Here is a 19,118-nt window from a genome sequence, read left to right as displayed (position 1 = left end):
ATCCTGTATGAACAAAATGACAGAGTATGTTTTTATGTCTCCATTGTTCGATTGAGCCTCACACACACACACACACACAAACAACAACAACAACATATTGTGCATTCCAGCATTGCAATCTTGACATCGCAGCCTGTTCATTATAGCCTTAATAAAATATTATAATAAAATAGTCAACCTAACATATAAAAATTACACTGCTCTGTTTAAATAGTCAGTAGTACAATTCATACTATTCACAGTAATCACCGCTCAACTGTGATGTTTCCAAGCACATTTTTGCGCATGTGAAGAGGATCATTTTTCCCTTCAATATTGGAACATGAGTGAAGTACAAAGCCTATAATAAACAATAGTTTAGCATCCAAAAATTGATATATATATATATATATATATATATATATATATATATATTATTATTATTATTGTATGTATAATAATAATAATATATATTAAAAATAGGGGGGAAAAAGAATATACATATATATATATATATATTAGGGGTGTAACGATACGCGTATTCGTATCGAACCGTTCGGTACGAGGCTTTCGGTTCGGTTTTCGGTACGCATTACGTACCGAACGGTTCGTTGGACCATTTTTTTCTGCCGACCAAAATTTCGTTATTTCAAATGAAGGCGCGTCGCGGGTGGCAAGCGCGCTCATAGAGGCTGGCGCGACCACAACATCAACTGGCAAATGCAATGTAAGGAACGAAACTGAGCTACTCTTATTGTGTTTGTGTGGACCGTTTATCAGTTTTGACCTGTGAAGCGGGACTCGCGAGCCCTATGTGCGAGCCTGATCAAGCAACACCACACAGCGCTAAGAGATCCAGACCAGTAAAGAAAGCATTTGAATTTCAAATGCTTTTTGAATTCGCCACTGAAGTAATAACATCGCTGCGAGATCTAGTGAGAAACATGCACATTTCTCTGTTATTAACGGATCAAACAGCGCTGACGTGGAAACCAGGAAGAAACATCGTGCCATGAATGAACTGGCCGGTGTCCACAGATCAGCAACATTCACCGTGGAATGGATTTGCTGTAGTAACACTAAATGCAAGGTATGGAAGTTTGTCAGGAATAGTGGGCTATAATGCTTTCAAGTAGCATTACGTCTGTTTTATTTTGACATTATGAATACAATTGCTGCCCTCAAATGTTAATCTGAACTAAAATAAACCTTTGTTTATAACTAGCCTACCGTCTACTACTACAATATTACATTTCATTTTGTCCAAGGAGCTGTTTTGTTTTATATGCTCATAAGAAGAGTCAAGTATAGCTCCATTATTGCTCAGTAAAAAAAAAACAAAAAAACAAAAAAAAAAAATCATACTTTATGATGTTAGTTTCATTAAACAAAATAATAATAAAAAAAAAAAATTATTCAAGGAAATTTCTCTGGCATTTATTTATTTTTGCTGTTGCCTATGGAAAACGTACCGAACCGAACCGTACCGAACCGTGACACAAGTGTATCGTATCGAACCGAACCGTGAATTTTGTGAACCGTTACACCCCTAATATATATATATATATATATATATATATATATATATATATATCTTTTTTTTTCTTTTTTTTTTTTCTAAGTGACAAGACAGAGAATACTAGTCTGATATATATATTTTTTGTTACATATACATATATATATATATATATATATATATATATATATATATATATATATATATATATATATATGTATATGTAACAAAAAATATATATATCAGACTAGTATTCTCTGTCTTGTCACTTAAAAAAAAAAAAAAAAAAAAAAGATATATATATATATATACACACACTCACCTAAAGGATTATTAGGAACACCTGTTCAATTTCTCATTAATGCAATTATCTAATCAACCAATCACATGGCAGTTGCTTCAATGCATTTATGGGTGTGGTCCTGGTCAAGACAATCTCTTGAACTCCAAACTGAATGTCAGAATGGGAAAGAAAGGTGATTTAAGCCATTTTGAGCGTGGCATGGTTGTTGGTGCCAGACGGGTCGGTCTGAGTATTTCACAATCTGCTCAGTTACTGGGATTTTCACGCACAACCATTTCTAGGGTTTACAAAGAATGGTGTGAAAAGGGAAAAACATCCAGTATGCGGCAGTCCTGTGGGCGAAAATGCCTTGTTGATGCTAGAGGTCAGAGGAGAATGGGCCGACTGATTCAAGCTGATAGAAGAGCAACTTTGACTGAAATAACCACTCGTTACAACCGAGGTATGCAGCAAAGCATTTGTGAAGCCACAACACACACAACCTTGAGGCGGATGGGCTACAACAGCAAATCAAATGTTGCCTGGTCTGATGAGTCTCGATTTCTGTTGAGACATTCAGATGGTAGAGTCAGAATTTGGCGTAAACAGAATGAGAACATGGATCCATCATGCCCTGTTACCACTGTGCAGGCTGGTGGTGGTGGTGTAATGGTGTGGGGGATGTTTTCTTGGCACACTTTAGGCCCCTTAGTGCCAATTGGGCATCGTTTAAATGCCACGGCCTACCTGAGCATTGTTTCTGACCATGTCCATCCCCTTATGACCACCATGTACCCATCCTCTGATGGCTACTTCCAGCAGGATAATGCACCATGTCACAAAGCTCGAATCATTTCAAATTGGATTCTTGAACATGACAATGAGTTCACTGTACTAAAATGGCCCCCACAGTCACCAGATCTCAACCCAATAGAGCATCTTTGGGATGTGGTGGAACGGGAGCTTCATGCCCTGGATGTGCATCTGCATTGATATATATAAATATAGCTGCGAGCAGCGATGGAGGGCCCAAGCCGGTGACACCGCCAACCCGGTGCCTTTAGTCTAACACCGCCACCTGCTTGGGCCCGCAATCGCTGCTCGCAGCTATATTTATTATTATTTTTCTTATGACTATTCAGGCACTTTTGGGGCCCTTAACCCCCTGGGGTCGGTGGTATCGCCGGCGATACCAGCTCGTTTTTTTTTTGATCAGTTCAAAAGAGATTCATTTTGCTCTGTTGACTTTGATATTACAAACACGTTTCATACATCAATCGATTCTGTTAAATGTGTATTATTTTTGTGTATACTCACAATAAAAACAAAGTGTTTTGCTTTTTGCCAAATAAAGAAAAATAAACACGAAGCGAGTTCTGCCTTCTCTCTGTCAGTGTAGTCCATTCTGAAACGCGTCCGAGAATGAACAATAACTCAGCGAATACTCAGTCAAACAGGCATATAGACACACAGGCATGAAGCTTGAATTCTCTTCTTTTAAATGAAGTAATTTATATAAAAGACAAATATTCTCAGTTCATGTAATCTGTAAGAAAAGAGCGAGATGTCAGTCGTTCTCATCTCATCGAATTATTTTTAATGTGACTCCGCCCACACAAATTACTGAGGCAATCCACGCAAACCTGTGAACGCCCCCATATCAGCTAGAGAAAACACAAGTTTAATCAGATCATTGTACTTGTTTACACCGTCTCGCAGCGCTGTGAGGAATAATAATAATGGAAAATGTACCTCAGAAGTGCGGGTATTTCGAGGAGCAAGGATCCGACTGAGCTGAGGAATACTGAAGTAAGTTTTTTTTCCTTCTCAAGTGAATCGCGTTTCTGTTTGTGAATGAATGAATGGCAGAGATGCGCGCTGTTTACCACAGCTCACAAAAAGACCGTTTAAATTTAAATCGCATTTCTGAGTGTGAATGAATTATGATGTTTTAGCAAACTGTATTGCTATACTGAGATGAGTAAAAATCGACTGAAATATGTTGAAATAAAATGTAGGCTATTTGTATAAAGCAACGTATTAAACTGCAAATTAACATTTATATGCCCTAATATTTCATAAAAACAACGTTACAGTCAGGCGTTTCTGTGTGTGAATGAATGTTTCGTTTTTAGCAAACTGTACTGAGTAAAAATCGACTGAAATATGTTGAAATAAAATGTATTTGTTTAAGCAACGTATTAAACTGCAAATTAACATTTATATTTCTTATAATAAAAACGAAAGACCTATGTTACAGACATATGAAAGACAACATTTCGTTGATTAGTTTTGGATAGATTATACATTTTTACTGTAAAATATCTGCCACCTCAAATAAGCTTTTTTTTGCCAATTTTTGCTCATATGTTAAATATAGTATGTTTTGTCAAAAATAAAGTAATCAAATAATCAATCAAATCCTTAACTTTGAAATATGTATGATAAAATGTATACTTTAGTTTTTACAAAGAAAGATTACACTTGAATTGTTGTTGTAATTGTAACCTTTTTAATAAAAAAAATATATTTACAAGGTGTAAACAAACTATTAAAAGGTAAATATAAGCCTTTTCTTTAAATAATTTTTGAGAATTAACTGCAAAATTACTAGACATGTTTTCCTTGGATATTATAGGCCAATTTGCAAGCACAATTTGTAAAAAAAAATTAATAAAAATTGAGATGCCTCCAACTGTTGCTCTTGCATTCTTTCTTGTGGCTATAGGTGACACACCTGAATGAATGGCTCATTAAGTATGCGGGCCCCATTGTCTCCTCAGGTGCGAGCCACTAAATATGCATGATGGTGTTGAATCGTTGACGCCCACTCGAATATTGCCTTTCCAAACAGAAAGTGCTTTGCAAAATTTAAATCAATGTATTGTGTTATGTGAATGATAAGGCAGGGTGATTTTCACATTATTTTGAAGAAAAAACTCTAGGCGACAACATCCATTAGTCAAAAGTCTTATTGACACATATTTAGTATGTGTTTTGTGACCTTATTTCAGAAACTTTAGTTTTTTTTTCAATAACCATGCATAAACATTATTCTCTCAAAAATGCAAACATGTACATTCTTGTTGCTCACATATTATGTTAGCCCTGTTTGTGCTAAATAGAGTGTACATTTTTTTTGCCATTAATATGTTTATAAGCAACTAAAAAAAGCACAAATGTCAGGGCATGTCAGAAGATCTCAAGGACCCCAAAAACACCTTAGACCCCAGAGGGTTAACATGCTCAAAAACTCTTGAAACTTTGCACACGGGTCAGAACCCGCGGCCATCAGGGCCGGGTTGAAGCTGGTACCCGGGCGTGGCAGGGGGGCTCGACAGCGCCCCCTTGAACGGGGTCCGAAAACTTGGTCTATATATTAACCCTCTGAGATCTGAGCTGTTTTCTGGGCCCTGGAGGTGTTCTGACATGCTCTGACATTTGTGTTTTTTTCTGTTACTAGTGACATTTTCATGGCTAAAGTCTAATTACACTGTATTCAGCACAAACTCTGCTACAATAATATATCAGCAGCATGTATGTAAAAGTTTGTAGTTTTGAGATAATGACATTTATGCGTGGTTTGTGAAAATACAAAAAAAAATTCTCACTGAAATAAGGCCATGAAACCCATACTGATTATTTCTTCACAAGACTTTTGAAAATTGTATCACGTAGCCTAGAATATTTGCTCCAAAACTATGTGAAAATCACCCTGACTGCTCATTCAGATAAGATAATATATTGATTTAAAATTTCTAAGACGTGTTTTGTGTGACAAAGCCATATGCGAAGAGGCGTGATCATCTCATGAATATGTAAGGTTTTAACACCTGAGAAAGACAAAGACACTCCCCTAACTGCCCTATTAGGAGCGATCAGGCCCTGTCATTCAGAGCAACCTTGCACAAAGAATGAGGAGATTTAAAAAAGAATGGCTTTTAGATTGTTTGGATTTATTTACAACACAATCCAAAAATACAAATGACAAAAGAGCACATTGAAAACAATGATCCAAAGACAGAGACCTTTGTGCCGTTCCTAAAAACATACCTTTCATTTCCAAGGTGTTTGATTTTCACTTTACCATGTTCATGTACAGAGACTCATGTGAATGTTGAAGTCAGCAGGACTCAGTTGCATCTGGTCCCTGAAAGAAAAAAAAAAAGAAAAAACTGTGAACATACTGATATCAAGAGAAACTATAGGGCTGCACGATTTTGGGAATAGATTTTAGATTTTTCTGGTTAAAATTTCTTTTTAAAATTCACAGAATACACACACACACACACGTTTCCAACAATATATAATGAACATGAATATAGGCCTTGTAGGCATAGGCTACGCAGTGCTGCATAAAATAATAATAACAATAAATTAAATCTTCCAAAAGATTTCAAGAACAACTACGCTAGAGAAAAATATATTGATTATCATATGTTACTTCAAATGTTTCCATTCGTTATGATGATATGAAATGAGATTATAGTAAAAGCATAAAGCCTAATGTTTGGTGCATTTTTCCTTTCAAACACAATCGCGCTCCAAAATATGATACTGTACATTCAAACGCACAGCGCGCTCCAAAATATGATACATTCAAATGCCATCGCGCTCCAAAATATTAAACATTATGGTTATACATATCTATGTTTGAGCAGATATCCACAAACAGTATTTAACAGTAAACACGGGTCTAAATAGTATAATATTCACCATATATCTAGCAACAGTTCAACTGCAATGTGAAGTTTATGCAACAATACCATAAACTAATAAGTACGAATTTCTTACCTTACATCTTTCTTGTCTTCAAATCGCGTTCTTCTTCTTCTGAGGTAAATCCATGTAAGCTCACAGCGTGTCTTCCAAACTCGACGAAAAGCAGAGACTTGTGAAGTGTTTTGGTGTTTTGTGTTTGAGGTAACGAGGGCGTTCGCGTTCCATGTGGAGATTTGCATGTGAATCTCTTTTGCGCGAGTGGGCGTGTCGAATTAAAAAGTAATTAGCAAGCGTTTGAGATACTGGACATCCTGTTGGTTTTATACAAATTACTTAAACAGAGAATATTTGTTTTCAGTTTGAATCCGATCATTTAAAAGTACACACTTAAATGTGTATAAAGGTATATGGCTCATAAATGTGTGAGAAGTATTCGCTGAGTTTTGTTTCAGTTTATAGACGTGCTCAAGAAAAAAAAGTTCACCGCGACGGAGAGGCAGAACGCACACCCTGTTTATTTTCTTTATTTTACAAAAGCACAATGTTTTGATTTGATTGTAAGTGGACACATACAAAAGTAGAAATATAACAGATTATTTTTTTATATTTCTTTTTTCTGTATAACCATAAATGACGGAGTAATTTAAGTTTATGTTGCTGCTATGTGAAAAAAATCCAGCAAAACGCGTCGGCGCGTTTCTCGACCTCAAAGGGTTAAACACGCTTGCATGAATTAGTATGAAACTCGGTACAAATATATATCTCATCGGGCCAAACAATGTTCGTGCTCTAAGTTTTACGCCAGCCCAACAGGAAGTCGGCTATTATGGGTTGTTTGGAAACGTATGCTGTGGAATTTGATGTACTCCTCCTAGGAAATTCATCCAATCGCCTCCAAACTCGGTCAGCATGAAGTCAAGACATTGAGGATGCTAAATTGCGGATGGATTTTTGATATCTCGAACGGTTTGGCCGTGGCGAGGAAACGAATTTATGGCGAATAATGGAAACAGGAAGTGTGTTATAACTTATGCATACATTAACTGATCTTGATTAAACTTCAGCAGTGTGTTCGTTGTAAGAGGCCAATCATATGGATGTGACTATTGTGAGTCAAAGTTATAGCGCCACCAACTGGCAGCAGGAAGTGTGTCACTTTCAAAATGCTTTGAAATCACCCTCTTATTTTTACCCGATTTGCTTCAAACTTTATGTGTATAATGTAAACGCACGGCAGATGTAGACCTGTGAAAGGATTTTTGATATCTTTAATACTGTTGCCATGGCAACGCATCGAACTTTATTATTCTATTTTGATGCTTTTGAGACTCTTAGCATGCTTGAAATTGCATGAAACTCGACAGACACATTACATTTATTACCTAGTAGACATGTGCAAAGTTTCAGAAACGGGCGTGGTGGAATGGCTCAGTAGCGCCACCTTTAGTCAAAAATGGGGGGTTCTATCAACAGCAACAAAACTTGATATGTATATTGATCTCTTCAAGCCGGACAACTTTCTAATTTACAGTCATTAGCTCCGACCAACAGGAAGTCAGATATTTTGGTTTGAATGATTTTCTGGAGAATTTTCTCTCTCTCTCTCTCTGTCTCTGTGTGTGTGAGGGGTGTTGTTTGGAAACGCATGCTGTGGAATTTGATGTACTCCTCCTAGGAAATTCATCCAATCACCTCCGAACTCGGTCAGCATGAAGTCAAGACATTGAGGATGCAAAATTGCGGACGGATTTTTGATATCTTGAACGGTTTGGCCGTGGCGTGTGTGGAGGATGATTTTTTTCGTCGATATTGGAACACAAGTGAAGTACAAAGCCTATAATAAAGAATAGTTAAGCATCCATTTGGATACATGGCAAATGTTGAAACATTTTGATTCTAATGAGAGGGTTACGTGAGCCCAACACTGCTTACTTTCGTTTTTAGTTTTACATTAAATTTAAAGGATTTGTTGTGGAATATTTTGAGTGTATCATAAAAAAAGAATAAGGTAAGACCAGTAATATTTTCTGTCATATATATATATATATATAGCTGCGAGCAGCGATTACGGGCCAAAGCCGGCGGCACCGCCACCCCGGTGCCTTTAGGTAACTAAAGACACCGGGGTTGCAGTGCCACCGGCTTGCTCGCAGCTATATTTATTATTATTATTCCGCTCTTGGAGTCTATGGCAGCCCATAGAACCGCTTGCGGGAAAGTTATGAAATTTGGCACACTGATAAAGGACAGTCTGAACTATCAGCATAGTAATTTTGGAGTCTACAACTCATTCCCTCTAGCGCCACCAACTGTCTAAATTTGCACTCATGTTTATGCTAATAACTTTTGAACCACAAGGGCTAGAAACAAAATTATTAATTTAAAATTAAAAATAATTCCTTGGCTCAAGCCGATTCGATCCATCATGGAAATTCTTCCGCCATTTTGAATTTTTTCCGAAAAGCCTACTTTTTTTAACTTGTCCTAGGCCATTGCTTCGATTTTCACGAAAATTTAACCAGATCATCTACAGACCATGCCGACAAAAAGTTATGGATTTCGTGTCGATAGACGAAACCGTTTTCGTATACTGCAGCAGCAAAGTTGAGGCATGATACCAAAATGACTATTCCTGCTTTATCTCTGCAATGCCTTGACATATTGACACCAAACTTTGTATGTGTACCAAACTTTATAACTTCTGAACGGTTTGAATGGTCTGAACGCTTTGTCCAAAAATCACCAAAAATGGTCTCGTTAGATTCAGGGCAACATGCTGAGTCGACTGATATCCAATTTTACCATATCGGCCATTTTTGGCTGTCGGCCATTTTGAATTTTGTGCTAAAATGCTGTATTTTAAGAATGCATGAATGGATTGTTACGAAAGTTGGTATGGGTCATCAGCACGATGCCCTGAATGAGCCTGAGAAGTTTCGAACCAGCACCACCTAGTGGTCAAAAGTTATAACAATATTTCCAAAAATTGTAATAACTTGTGAATAAATCTGCCTATTGAAATGCCACTGGTCTTAATAGATTCCTTGGGTCATGCCGAGGACATAGACACCCAGTTTACCTTATTTGGCCGAACTTCCTGTCCGCCATCTTGATTTTCATTCAATACCTTCTTTTTCAAACTCCTCCTTGACCGTTTGTCCAAATTTCACCAAAATCGAACTGTATCATCTCCAGACCATGCAGACTTAAAGTTATGGATTTCGTGTCGATAGACGAAACCGTTTTCGTATACCGCAGCAGCAAAGTTGAGGCATGATGCCAAAATGAATATTCCTGCTTTATCTCTGCAATGCCTTGGCATATTGAAACCAAACTTTGTATGTGTCATTGTCACCTACTCTGACCACATCACATCAATTTTGTACTGTTTAAATGATTTTAAATCATTAGCCTAAAATCCTCTTTAAATGTCTTTAATTGCTCATTGTTGCAGTTGGTCTGACACTTTCAGTCATGTTGGCATGCCTTGTCGTCGTCTTCTGCTTGGCCCCGATAATTGCTGCTTGCAGCTATATTTTGAAACTGTAAGCGTTTAGGAATAGCAGAAACGAAGCAGAAGACCACATAAAACCACAGAGTGGGGTCACCGAGTATGGACCTAAGGTGCATAGTGCGTAAAAATCACCCATACTCTGCTGAAATTCAGATAGCAAATGCCACAACATTTCTTATTTCTTATGAAAAACATAGTTTTTTTGGTCACTAATGACAGAACAGTACCAGATGGTTAAAAGAAAAGTTTCTGAAGTAAACACTACTTTATTAAGACTAACACAGTTTTTGACAGCAGTATTATGAGTATGAATACTGAAACACAAGCAAGAATCAACTTAATTTGATTGTATTAAAATAAATAACTTTAGAGATGTAACAGCAGAACAAAACTACAGTAAAACTTAAATGTAAAACATAAACACCAAGTAGGTATGGTAAATATCACAAATATATTTTGACGCTAATGTATCTGCTATTATAAAATGGCACTTTTGATAAGTGTTACTTTATTTAAAAAAAAAATTATAATTTTATGCCGTATAGTTGTATTGGTTAACAGTAATTCTAACAGAGCTCTCTGGAATAAATTGCATTTAGCTGAAAACAGTTTTAACAGAATAACTGCCATCTAGGAAAGCATCTTTGTCTTTACAGTGTGTGCAAAAAATAATGATCTGTAGGGTGCTTGCAATATGGACATGATCTTCCACTTGGCATCTGGTGGCTCTTCAGTGAACAAACATCTTCAGACAGACTCCTCCATAGAATTAGTCACACTACAAAAATATTTTTTGTCAGACTGCTAGAAGCAAATAATTTAGGACTTGATGAAAATCTGAACAGATTTTATTACTTGTTTTTCACAACAGACACGATATTCTCTCCAAATTTCTCCCTCTTTGTCTCAGCATCCTCTTCAGGGTTGAAGTCTCCATTCAAAATCTTGGTATCTGTACACATGCAAACAAAGTTTGTGTTTTTTACTAAACAAGTCATTTACATATACACACTTTAAAATTATTCCTTTGAAGGTTTCTTTGGCTAAAAATGTGTACATTTATGCTGCAAAATTTAATTCCAAACATATGTTGTGATTGATTGGTGGTGGGTGGTTTCATCTAAAAATTTGCTGCTGTATATTTTTTTGTACTGTTCGCATAGTGTTAGTTGGGTCTCCAGGCCTTGTATCATTATAACGGTCAAATATTACAGTATGTTTTCAAATTATGTCAAAATACTAATTGTCATTGTCATCATTATTTCACATTATCCCTCTAAATGGAGGAATAATGCAATCCATCCATTTGCATGTTTTGAGTATAATTCATAATTTGCATGTTTTGAATATATATATATATATATATATATATATATATATATATATATATATATATACATATACACACACACACACACGTATACAGTCTTAGGGAAAGTTACTTTTAAAACTGTCATGCCCGTACAAGGTGAATCACAAACACACCTTTCAGCTGCTGCCATTACTGATAGCAGAAAAACAAGAAGCAGAAGCGGTACAACATTGGCCCTGTCCCAAAAGGCACCCTAAACCCAAGATGTCTTCTGAGCAGCCGCGGCGCTACCACCCGCCCATTTTCTACTATGGTTTTGTACGTTTCTTCATTCGGATCCATTTGCGATCCATTCCATTCTAAACAAACAACGCAGTTTACATGCTTCGTCCTTGTTACATTATTCATTAAGATAATAATTATTAAATGCACGCACAATTATCCGTGGACTTGATAAATGTTGCAGATATGTTTTACTATGCACAAACAAATGCCTTTCAACTTATGTGTGCAAAATTCAGAATTAAATGTATGTGCAGCAATTTGTACGAATAGAGAGTCTGTAGGCCTACTATACGTGTTGTAGCTATTAAATAAGCACATTTAGCTTCATATTTGTGTAGCGACTGGGCTATTTGAATCATTCGTTCGTTTGTCCTGAATTAACAAATTCAGACTCTCTGTGTTTGCTAAGCACATTCCTTCCCAAAACGTTCTTTGCTAAGCTTACTAAAGCTTGTAACCTCCTGACTCCCAAATGTATATCATACGTCGGCTCCAGAGATACTGGAGCAAATAGACTTTTACGACACTAAATTGCACCTCAGAGACACTCCAGAACCTGAAACTAACATTCCTCTCTGTACCAAGAAGATAACGAAACTTCCTCCTGCTACGTGACATCACACCCCCACACACACACAAAACATCCTTGGTCAGGATAAAAATATCATTTTAATGTATGTAACGCAGATTTGTATTTGGCCTTCCTGTATGCATGTTTTATTAGTTTGTTTGATCATATAATATGATTTTCTAGTGTCTAGCTCTGAAATGTATTGTTGAAGAATGTCTTTCCAGTGGAATCGCATTCCGTAACCCGACTCCTCTTTCTAGAGGATAACACTTTATGACCCTGCACGAAGCTGCAGCCAAAGCATCTCTGCAAGAGATAACGGGAAGCGCAACGTGACAGACATTCCAACACACACATTAACGCACACACATACACGAACTTTGGACATTAAACTTAGAATATAAGCATGTAACTTTTCATATACTCATGAGTGTTTTCCTAGGTTATATTCACTTCGTGTATGACATTTATTTGAAGGAACGAACTGGTAAATGCTTCTATTCATGCATGTGATTGTAACTAGGTGTTCCTACAATCTTCATATGACAAGTTTCATATCTCTGTAAACCTCGCAATCTAACAGAGTCGGATTTCGATAGCAGAATGCAATAATGTACATTGTTTTACACTTTTCATATTTCTGGAGCTGAACAGCTTACTCTCATCTCCTCATGAATCATTCGAGTGGGCGTTGTCTGACGAGACAAAGAACTTCTTCCCGCTCTGAAATCTCTGAAGGTGATTGGTTGTTCGCGCGAACAGAGGCGTCAACCTATCTTTTCCATAAAAGACCGACCCAGGAAATCTTCAATGAGCACTTTTACGAACCATTTTCGTCAGCGAGAAGATCCATATGGCTCCCTTTAGGGAACATTCTCCGTTTTCTCTTTTCTTTTCTTTAAGTCTTTTCTTTATTTTCGTCTTCGGACTCTACCTACGTTCAGTGAAATGAATGTAGCCGGCCACCTCAACTTTAAAGAGACTTGAACATCCCGCGGCCGCGCTCACAGAAGCAGCCCTGTTTTCTTAAAGAAACACGCACGCTGCTCTTAGGACACACGCCCGAACACGACTCGGCGTTCTTCAGCAACAAAGAGAACCATTTTGCAAAATAAGTTATTGAACTTTTAATGTAATCTGATTTACAGTGCCTGTGATTTTTCCATGCTGAGATCATCTCGGTGATCTCTCATCCTGAACTTTAGTTTCACTTTCTCTCTTTCATCCTCTCCCTCTCTCATCTGTTATCCGTTTAGTCTTGTATTTGTTTACGTGTTCTGTATATACATACATATTTACTCTGTGTGAATCGTAGTTATGTATTCATTAGTTCAATTGTATTAAAACCTATATACTTGATTGATCCTGTCTATAATTCTCACATTACGAGTCCCTGAAATGTTTGATCTAGCTACAGGCTTTACAATTTGATTATGGTTTAGTAACCTAAATTTATAAGGACAGGAGAATAGTTTTCATGGCCAGAAAACTGATCTTTCTGGAATTATAAGAAGTGGTAACTTTTATGAGAAAGTTGGTGAGTTAATCTTATGGTCGTTTGCGGGACAAACGACTGTTCGGTAATTACATTAATTTTCCATTAAGGGTTATCTCATAATCGATCTGAAATAGGATTACTGATATATGAATGATTAATTAGAATTCGTTGTGATTGATTATTCATATATACAAATCGATCTATTTTCAACTTCGAATAAATTAACGTAATGGTAATATGCAAAATATTAATCATATTCATGATTATTACAATTCCCTATAGATAATTTGAGCTAATATTAATATTAATGTATGACCCAGTATTGTTGCTACATTTGTTAAAATATTATAATGTTATTTTTTTTTCCATCCATGTTGAATATGAAAAGTGAACAGCATGAGTAAGACAGGATGCACAATATATCGAGAGACATGGAGTGGGTCAGACATGATTTTGACCACTTCATTAAGTTTGGTTTTGTAGAAAACCTTTCTTTGAAGTGAATTTTGTTTTGTATAAATTGTATCTTAATTTTAATTAAAAAAAATTATCAACCATTTGCCTGGATTTAATAAATAAGAACCAAATATAGCAGATTATATAATCATGACATGGAGGCGTCGGCGCGGTCACTTGCATTGCACGTGAACTGGAGCGCATCTCATCATAAATTAACCGAAACTCAGTGTATGCCTCACAGACATGAGAAATATATCTAAAGAAAGCTTGAAATGTCTTTAACGAAACAATTCAAAATGAAAAGAAGTAGGCTACTCTATGATTATGTCATCCATGATGTGCATTTCTCTCTACGGAGATGGCGATCGTCAACTTCATCTTTGCAGCTGACACTGACAGAAAACACTAGTTTATTAATAAAAATCAATGGACACGTCACCAGATTTACAAATCCACATGTTGCTTGTTGCACGCACACATATGTCGAAAAAACGATATATTATGTTGAAATAACATTATTAGCCTACTAATAATAAATCTTTAAGAATATTTGATTGAATGCTGAATGTTGTGCTTGTTCAATTTAATAAAATGAATACTTTAAGTGTGATAATTTAAATAATTTAATATTAAATATTAAGTGGCCAATTTTTGTAATAGTATTTATATAGGCTATAATATATCTAGCACCCCCTAAGCACCTGCGTTAAAAAATTATCTGGCGCCGCCCCTGGTTATAAAGGCCCACGTATTAAAAAATGGTCGGGTCTAAATCGGGCTCAGGCTCATAATTACAGTTAATGTGTCGGGCCGGGCCGGGCTCGGACACAACGTGCACGTGCACGGGCTCGGGTAGGGTCGGGCTTCATATTTAAGCCATATTTTTAAGTCCATATTTTTAAGATGTAATTCTGCATTGACTATCAGGTAGAGAAGTCTGTCACAGGCACTCCCAAGCACCCTAAGGATACATTTACACTGCAAGTCTTAGTTCACCCAAAAATGAAAATTAACCCATGATTTACTCACCCTCAAGTCATCCAAGGTGAACTTTTTTTCTTTCTTTTTTTACTCACCCTCAAGTCATCAAGGTGAACTTTTTTTTTTTTTTTTTGATGCTTAATTATGCATTAAATTCAGGTAGGCTACTGAGTCGCTGTTCTCAGTGCTGCAGAAAAGCGCTGAAACGGAGATGAAGGGGAACCCTTTTTTTTTTTTTTGGCTTATTTTAACTGGCCCATCCAGTTTTCTGGAGGCCCACCTACAATCAAAATCCTGGCGCCGTTAGTGCTTCTGAGTCCATATTTTTAAGATGTAATTCTGCATTGACTATCAGGTAGAAGTCTGTCACGGGCACTCCCGAGCACCCTAAGGATACATTTACACTGCAAGTCTTAGTTCACCTAAAAATGAAAATTAGCCTATGATTTACTCACCCTCAAGTCATCCAAGGTGTAAATAACACCTTCCGTCTGCCGGAAGCTAGTTATTTTAGTCGCTAAAGTTTCAAATATGGATATTTTTCTTACACGAACACACCGCTTTGCTTCAGAAGGCCTTTATTGACCCCCCAGAGCCTTTTGGAGCACTTTTATCATGGATGGATGCACTTTGATGGACTTATATATAAAGTATAAAATATAAAGCTATTCAAGCCATTATAAAGCATTATTTTTTATTATTACTCTGATTGTATTTGTCTGAAAAAAGAATCTCATTTACACCTAGGATGACTTAAGGGTGAGTAAATCATAGGATAATTTTCATTTTTGGGTAAACTATCCATTTAATGCACAGATCCAATCTTTTTACCATACCCGATTTTTTGGCCTGCCTTTTTACATTCACTTTAGGCAGTGCTGGTATACGATATCTGTGTTTACATTAATTCCCGACCAAAATTATTTTCTGTGATCGTTTTACTATGCACATGGTAGACCCTGTTTTTTAATGGCCGTGCTATTAATATTATTTATATAATTCATGTCAGGTGGTCATGATTATTTGCCAGCATGGACAAGATAACAGCTGTCATGACTCAAAATCTGCGCGCAAAATCTGACGGAACAGATATACAGTCCGGAAATAATTTTTGTTTATCTACAGCTCAGGTCTAGAATTCTGAAGTAAAATAAAGTAGTATTTTTAGGGGCCAAGCCCCGAAGGGGATAGCCCCTATTGTATCTGTTAGTTATCTTATTATTATTAGGGGCCAAGCCATAAAAGGCCTTGTCAGAAAATCATAATATTGGTGTCTATAGATTCCTTGTGTCATGCCGACTCCATGGCTACCGAATTATCCGAGATTGGATGAACCATGTGTCTGCCATTTTGAATTTTGGCATAAATTGCAATATCTTTTAAACTATTTGACATATCAGCACACAATTTGGTAGGGATGATCGACACAATGGCCTGAAGGGACATGAGAAGTTTGAAAACAGTACCACCTAGTGTTCCAGCGATATAAGGTATTTAGCAAAAACATAGTTCAAATTTGTATTGCTTTATGTCATTATGTTCCTTGGTTTATGCCGATTCCGACAATATCTCATTTGTCATTTTTCAACAATGTGACTGTCCGCCATATTGAAGCAAATGATAAAGAGTTTTTTCGCTACTCCTCCTATAAAGTTTGCCCAATTTTATCCAAAATTTGCTCAGATGATCTTTGGACTGAGACGCACAGAAATGAGTGAACATATTTTTGATAGTTGCCACCGTTCCTGAGATATTCCTCTATGAAGTTGACCTAGCCTGTGTTAGTTGTCTTATGCTAGTTAGCTTAGCACGCTAATTGGTTAACATGCTAACCAGTAGCCATTCTTTCTAATGTGGGTCTTCAGCTATCAAGTTAACCATAAGCTACATTAGCATAGCATGCTAGTCTGGTTAACATGTTATGGAACTTTTTTGTGAACTCATTCTCTCACTGAAACCTCTCTTCAGCAGGTTGGTGAACATGCATGAGTGATTAGCTCAATGTGTCACACCACGGATCCCGAATACTTCGCATCGTGGGTTCGCAACTCAGTGTGACACGTGCCCAGACCGCATGAGGTACTGTGGCAGGAAAAGATGCAGAAGTTACATCTCTTCCAGGCATTGTGCCTAAGAATGATCTCATCTGAAGCAGTCACATACAACATACAGTGCTTTTACGTACAAATTCATTGTTCTTCTTCTTCCAGAATGGTAGTCAATGGCAGCCCTATGAACCACAAGTAGGAAAATTATGAAAATTGGCACACTTGTAGTGATGGTAATGAGAAGTAATCCGACCAATTTTGGATGATTTAATCTAAACTTTTTAAATACAATATGCTCAGCATTTACTTCAAAATTCTTTTTGAAGTAAATGCTTGATTTTTTACTTGATTCTCTCTTGAAACTATTGAATTTCGGCAGCTATATAAATATAAGTCTGCCAAGTGGCGCAATGAGATGAGTGACAGGCACATGACCCTTAGATAGTGGGTTCGAGTCCGTGTGGGTCAACTTTAAAATGATGTATAATGTTGTCATTTAAATTCCTTTATTATCCGAGCTGTACTAATCTTTCTTACTCTTGGATTAGAAATAAGTGTGTGTTTTTACTTCATTCTGTGTTTGTTCTCATCAGACCTTCTGTTCATTTTGGTTTCATCCTGTCTGTACTTCTGAATCTATCTGTTCTTCATGTACATTACATTTCTGCTGTTTTTGTTCTTCTGATGTGCTGCTGTGCTTGATGTACATTTACATGTACATTCAATTTCTGCGGTTTTTGTTCTTCCGGCTCTGCACTGCTGTTGGTTCTTAAATGCTTGCTGCACTGCTGTGCTTACAGTACTTTCTGTGCTGCTGTGCTTGCTGTACTTGTTCTGCTTGCGGTGCCTTCAAGGGCTTGGCCCCGGATTATATTTTTTAATGAATTCGGATGAATTAACCAGAGTGAGCGAGTGAGAGAGCGTGAGAGAGCGTGAGAGAGCGAGAGAGAGAGAGAGAGAGAGAGAGAGAGAGAGAGAGCGAGCATGCGAGTGAGTAACCTAATAGTGAAGCTTGTTGGTTTAATTACAGCAAAGCCACATTTGGAAGTGGCTCAGATCGGATGCAAAAAAAAATACGGATCTCGTGCGGATTTTTGTGTTTACACGTGTGCAACAAATTCCGATCTGTGTCAGATGTGAGTAAAATATCGGATTTTTTGCACCAGTGTAAACACAGCCTATTATTGCTGCCGTGTCCAAATTGAAAGCCTGCATCCAAAAGTGAAAGTACTTTTATGTGAAACATTTAAACATTACAATATTTACAACTTAATAGACATTTATCTTCGAGACATTTATCATGACGTTTATCACAATATCTATCGTATCTGTTAGTTTACTTTATTATTATTTTTCCCAAATGGGAGTCAATGGCAGCCCTATGAACCGTAAGTAGGAAAATTATGAAATTTGGTACAATTGTAGAGATGGTCATGAAAAGTAATTGGACCAATTTTAGAGTCTCTAGGACCAACTCTATAGCGCCACCACCAGTTAAAAAAAATTCAATCTTCTAAAGGTTATAACTTTCGAACCCTTTGATCTAGAAAAATTAAACTTAATTACACCGGATTCCACTCTTCATGCTCATTACATTCAATATCTTACATTAAGACTCCGCCCATTACAGTATTGGCCATTTTGAAAAGTACAGCATTCAGTTTTTTTGCTGCTCCTCCTCAAATATTTGTCCCATTTTGTCAAAAAATGTGCTCAAATGATCTTTCGACTGAGCCGCACAGAAATGAGTGAACTGACTTTTTTTTCCATTTTTGTTCAAAAGTTATGATGTCGCAAACTTAACGAGGTTGACCCAAAATTGGTTCAGAAGCTATAGCTCGGCCAAACTTTGATCAATCGAAAAACGAAAATTGGTACGCTTCTCCGGAGCCACGACCTGAGGGTCCATGCCAAAGTTGGGAACAGCGCCACATACAGGTCATGAGATCT

The 19,118-nt window shown here is 36.9% G+C and overlaps 1 protein-coding gene across 8 annotated transcripts in view; it reads right to left on the bottom strand.

Annotated features, from left to right (window-relative positions):
- Positions 1 to 10,260: 10,260 nt before the first annotated feature.
- Positions 10,261 to 19,118, bottom strand: part of psip1a (PC4 and SFRS1 interacting protein 1a) — a 268,546-nt gene continuing 259,688 nt past the window's right edge. For 7 of the 8 annotated variants that reach the window (XR_014204723.1, XM_082165413.1, XM_082165415.1 and 4 more), the window contains 2 exons: positions 10,870 to 10,966; positions 10,261 to 10,792 (listed from right to left, as the gene is read on the bottom strand). Coding sequence is in view for 7 of the 8 variants with exons in the window: in XM_082165413.1 (XP_082021539.1) it covers positions 10,762 to 10,792; positions 10,870 to 10,966 (128 nt within the window). In the remaining variant the exon portion in view is untranslated. Of the gene's footprint in view, positions 10,967 to 19,118 lie in introns of all 8 variants that reach the window. The other variant, XM_082165417.1, reaches the window with a different exon arrangement.

The sequence above is a fragment of the Leuciscus leuciscus genome (assembly GCF_965113295.1).
Source record: "Leuciscus leuciscus genome assembly, chromosome: 3".
NCBI lineage: Eukaryota > Metazoa > Chordata > Actinopteri > Cypriniformes > Leuciscidae > Leuciscus > Leuciscus leuciscus.
This window is presented reverse-complemented; position numbering and strand designations above follow the sequence as displayed.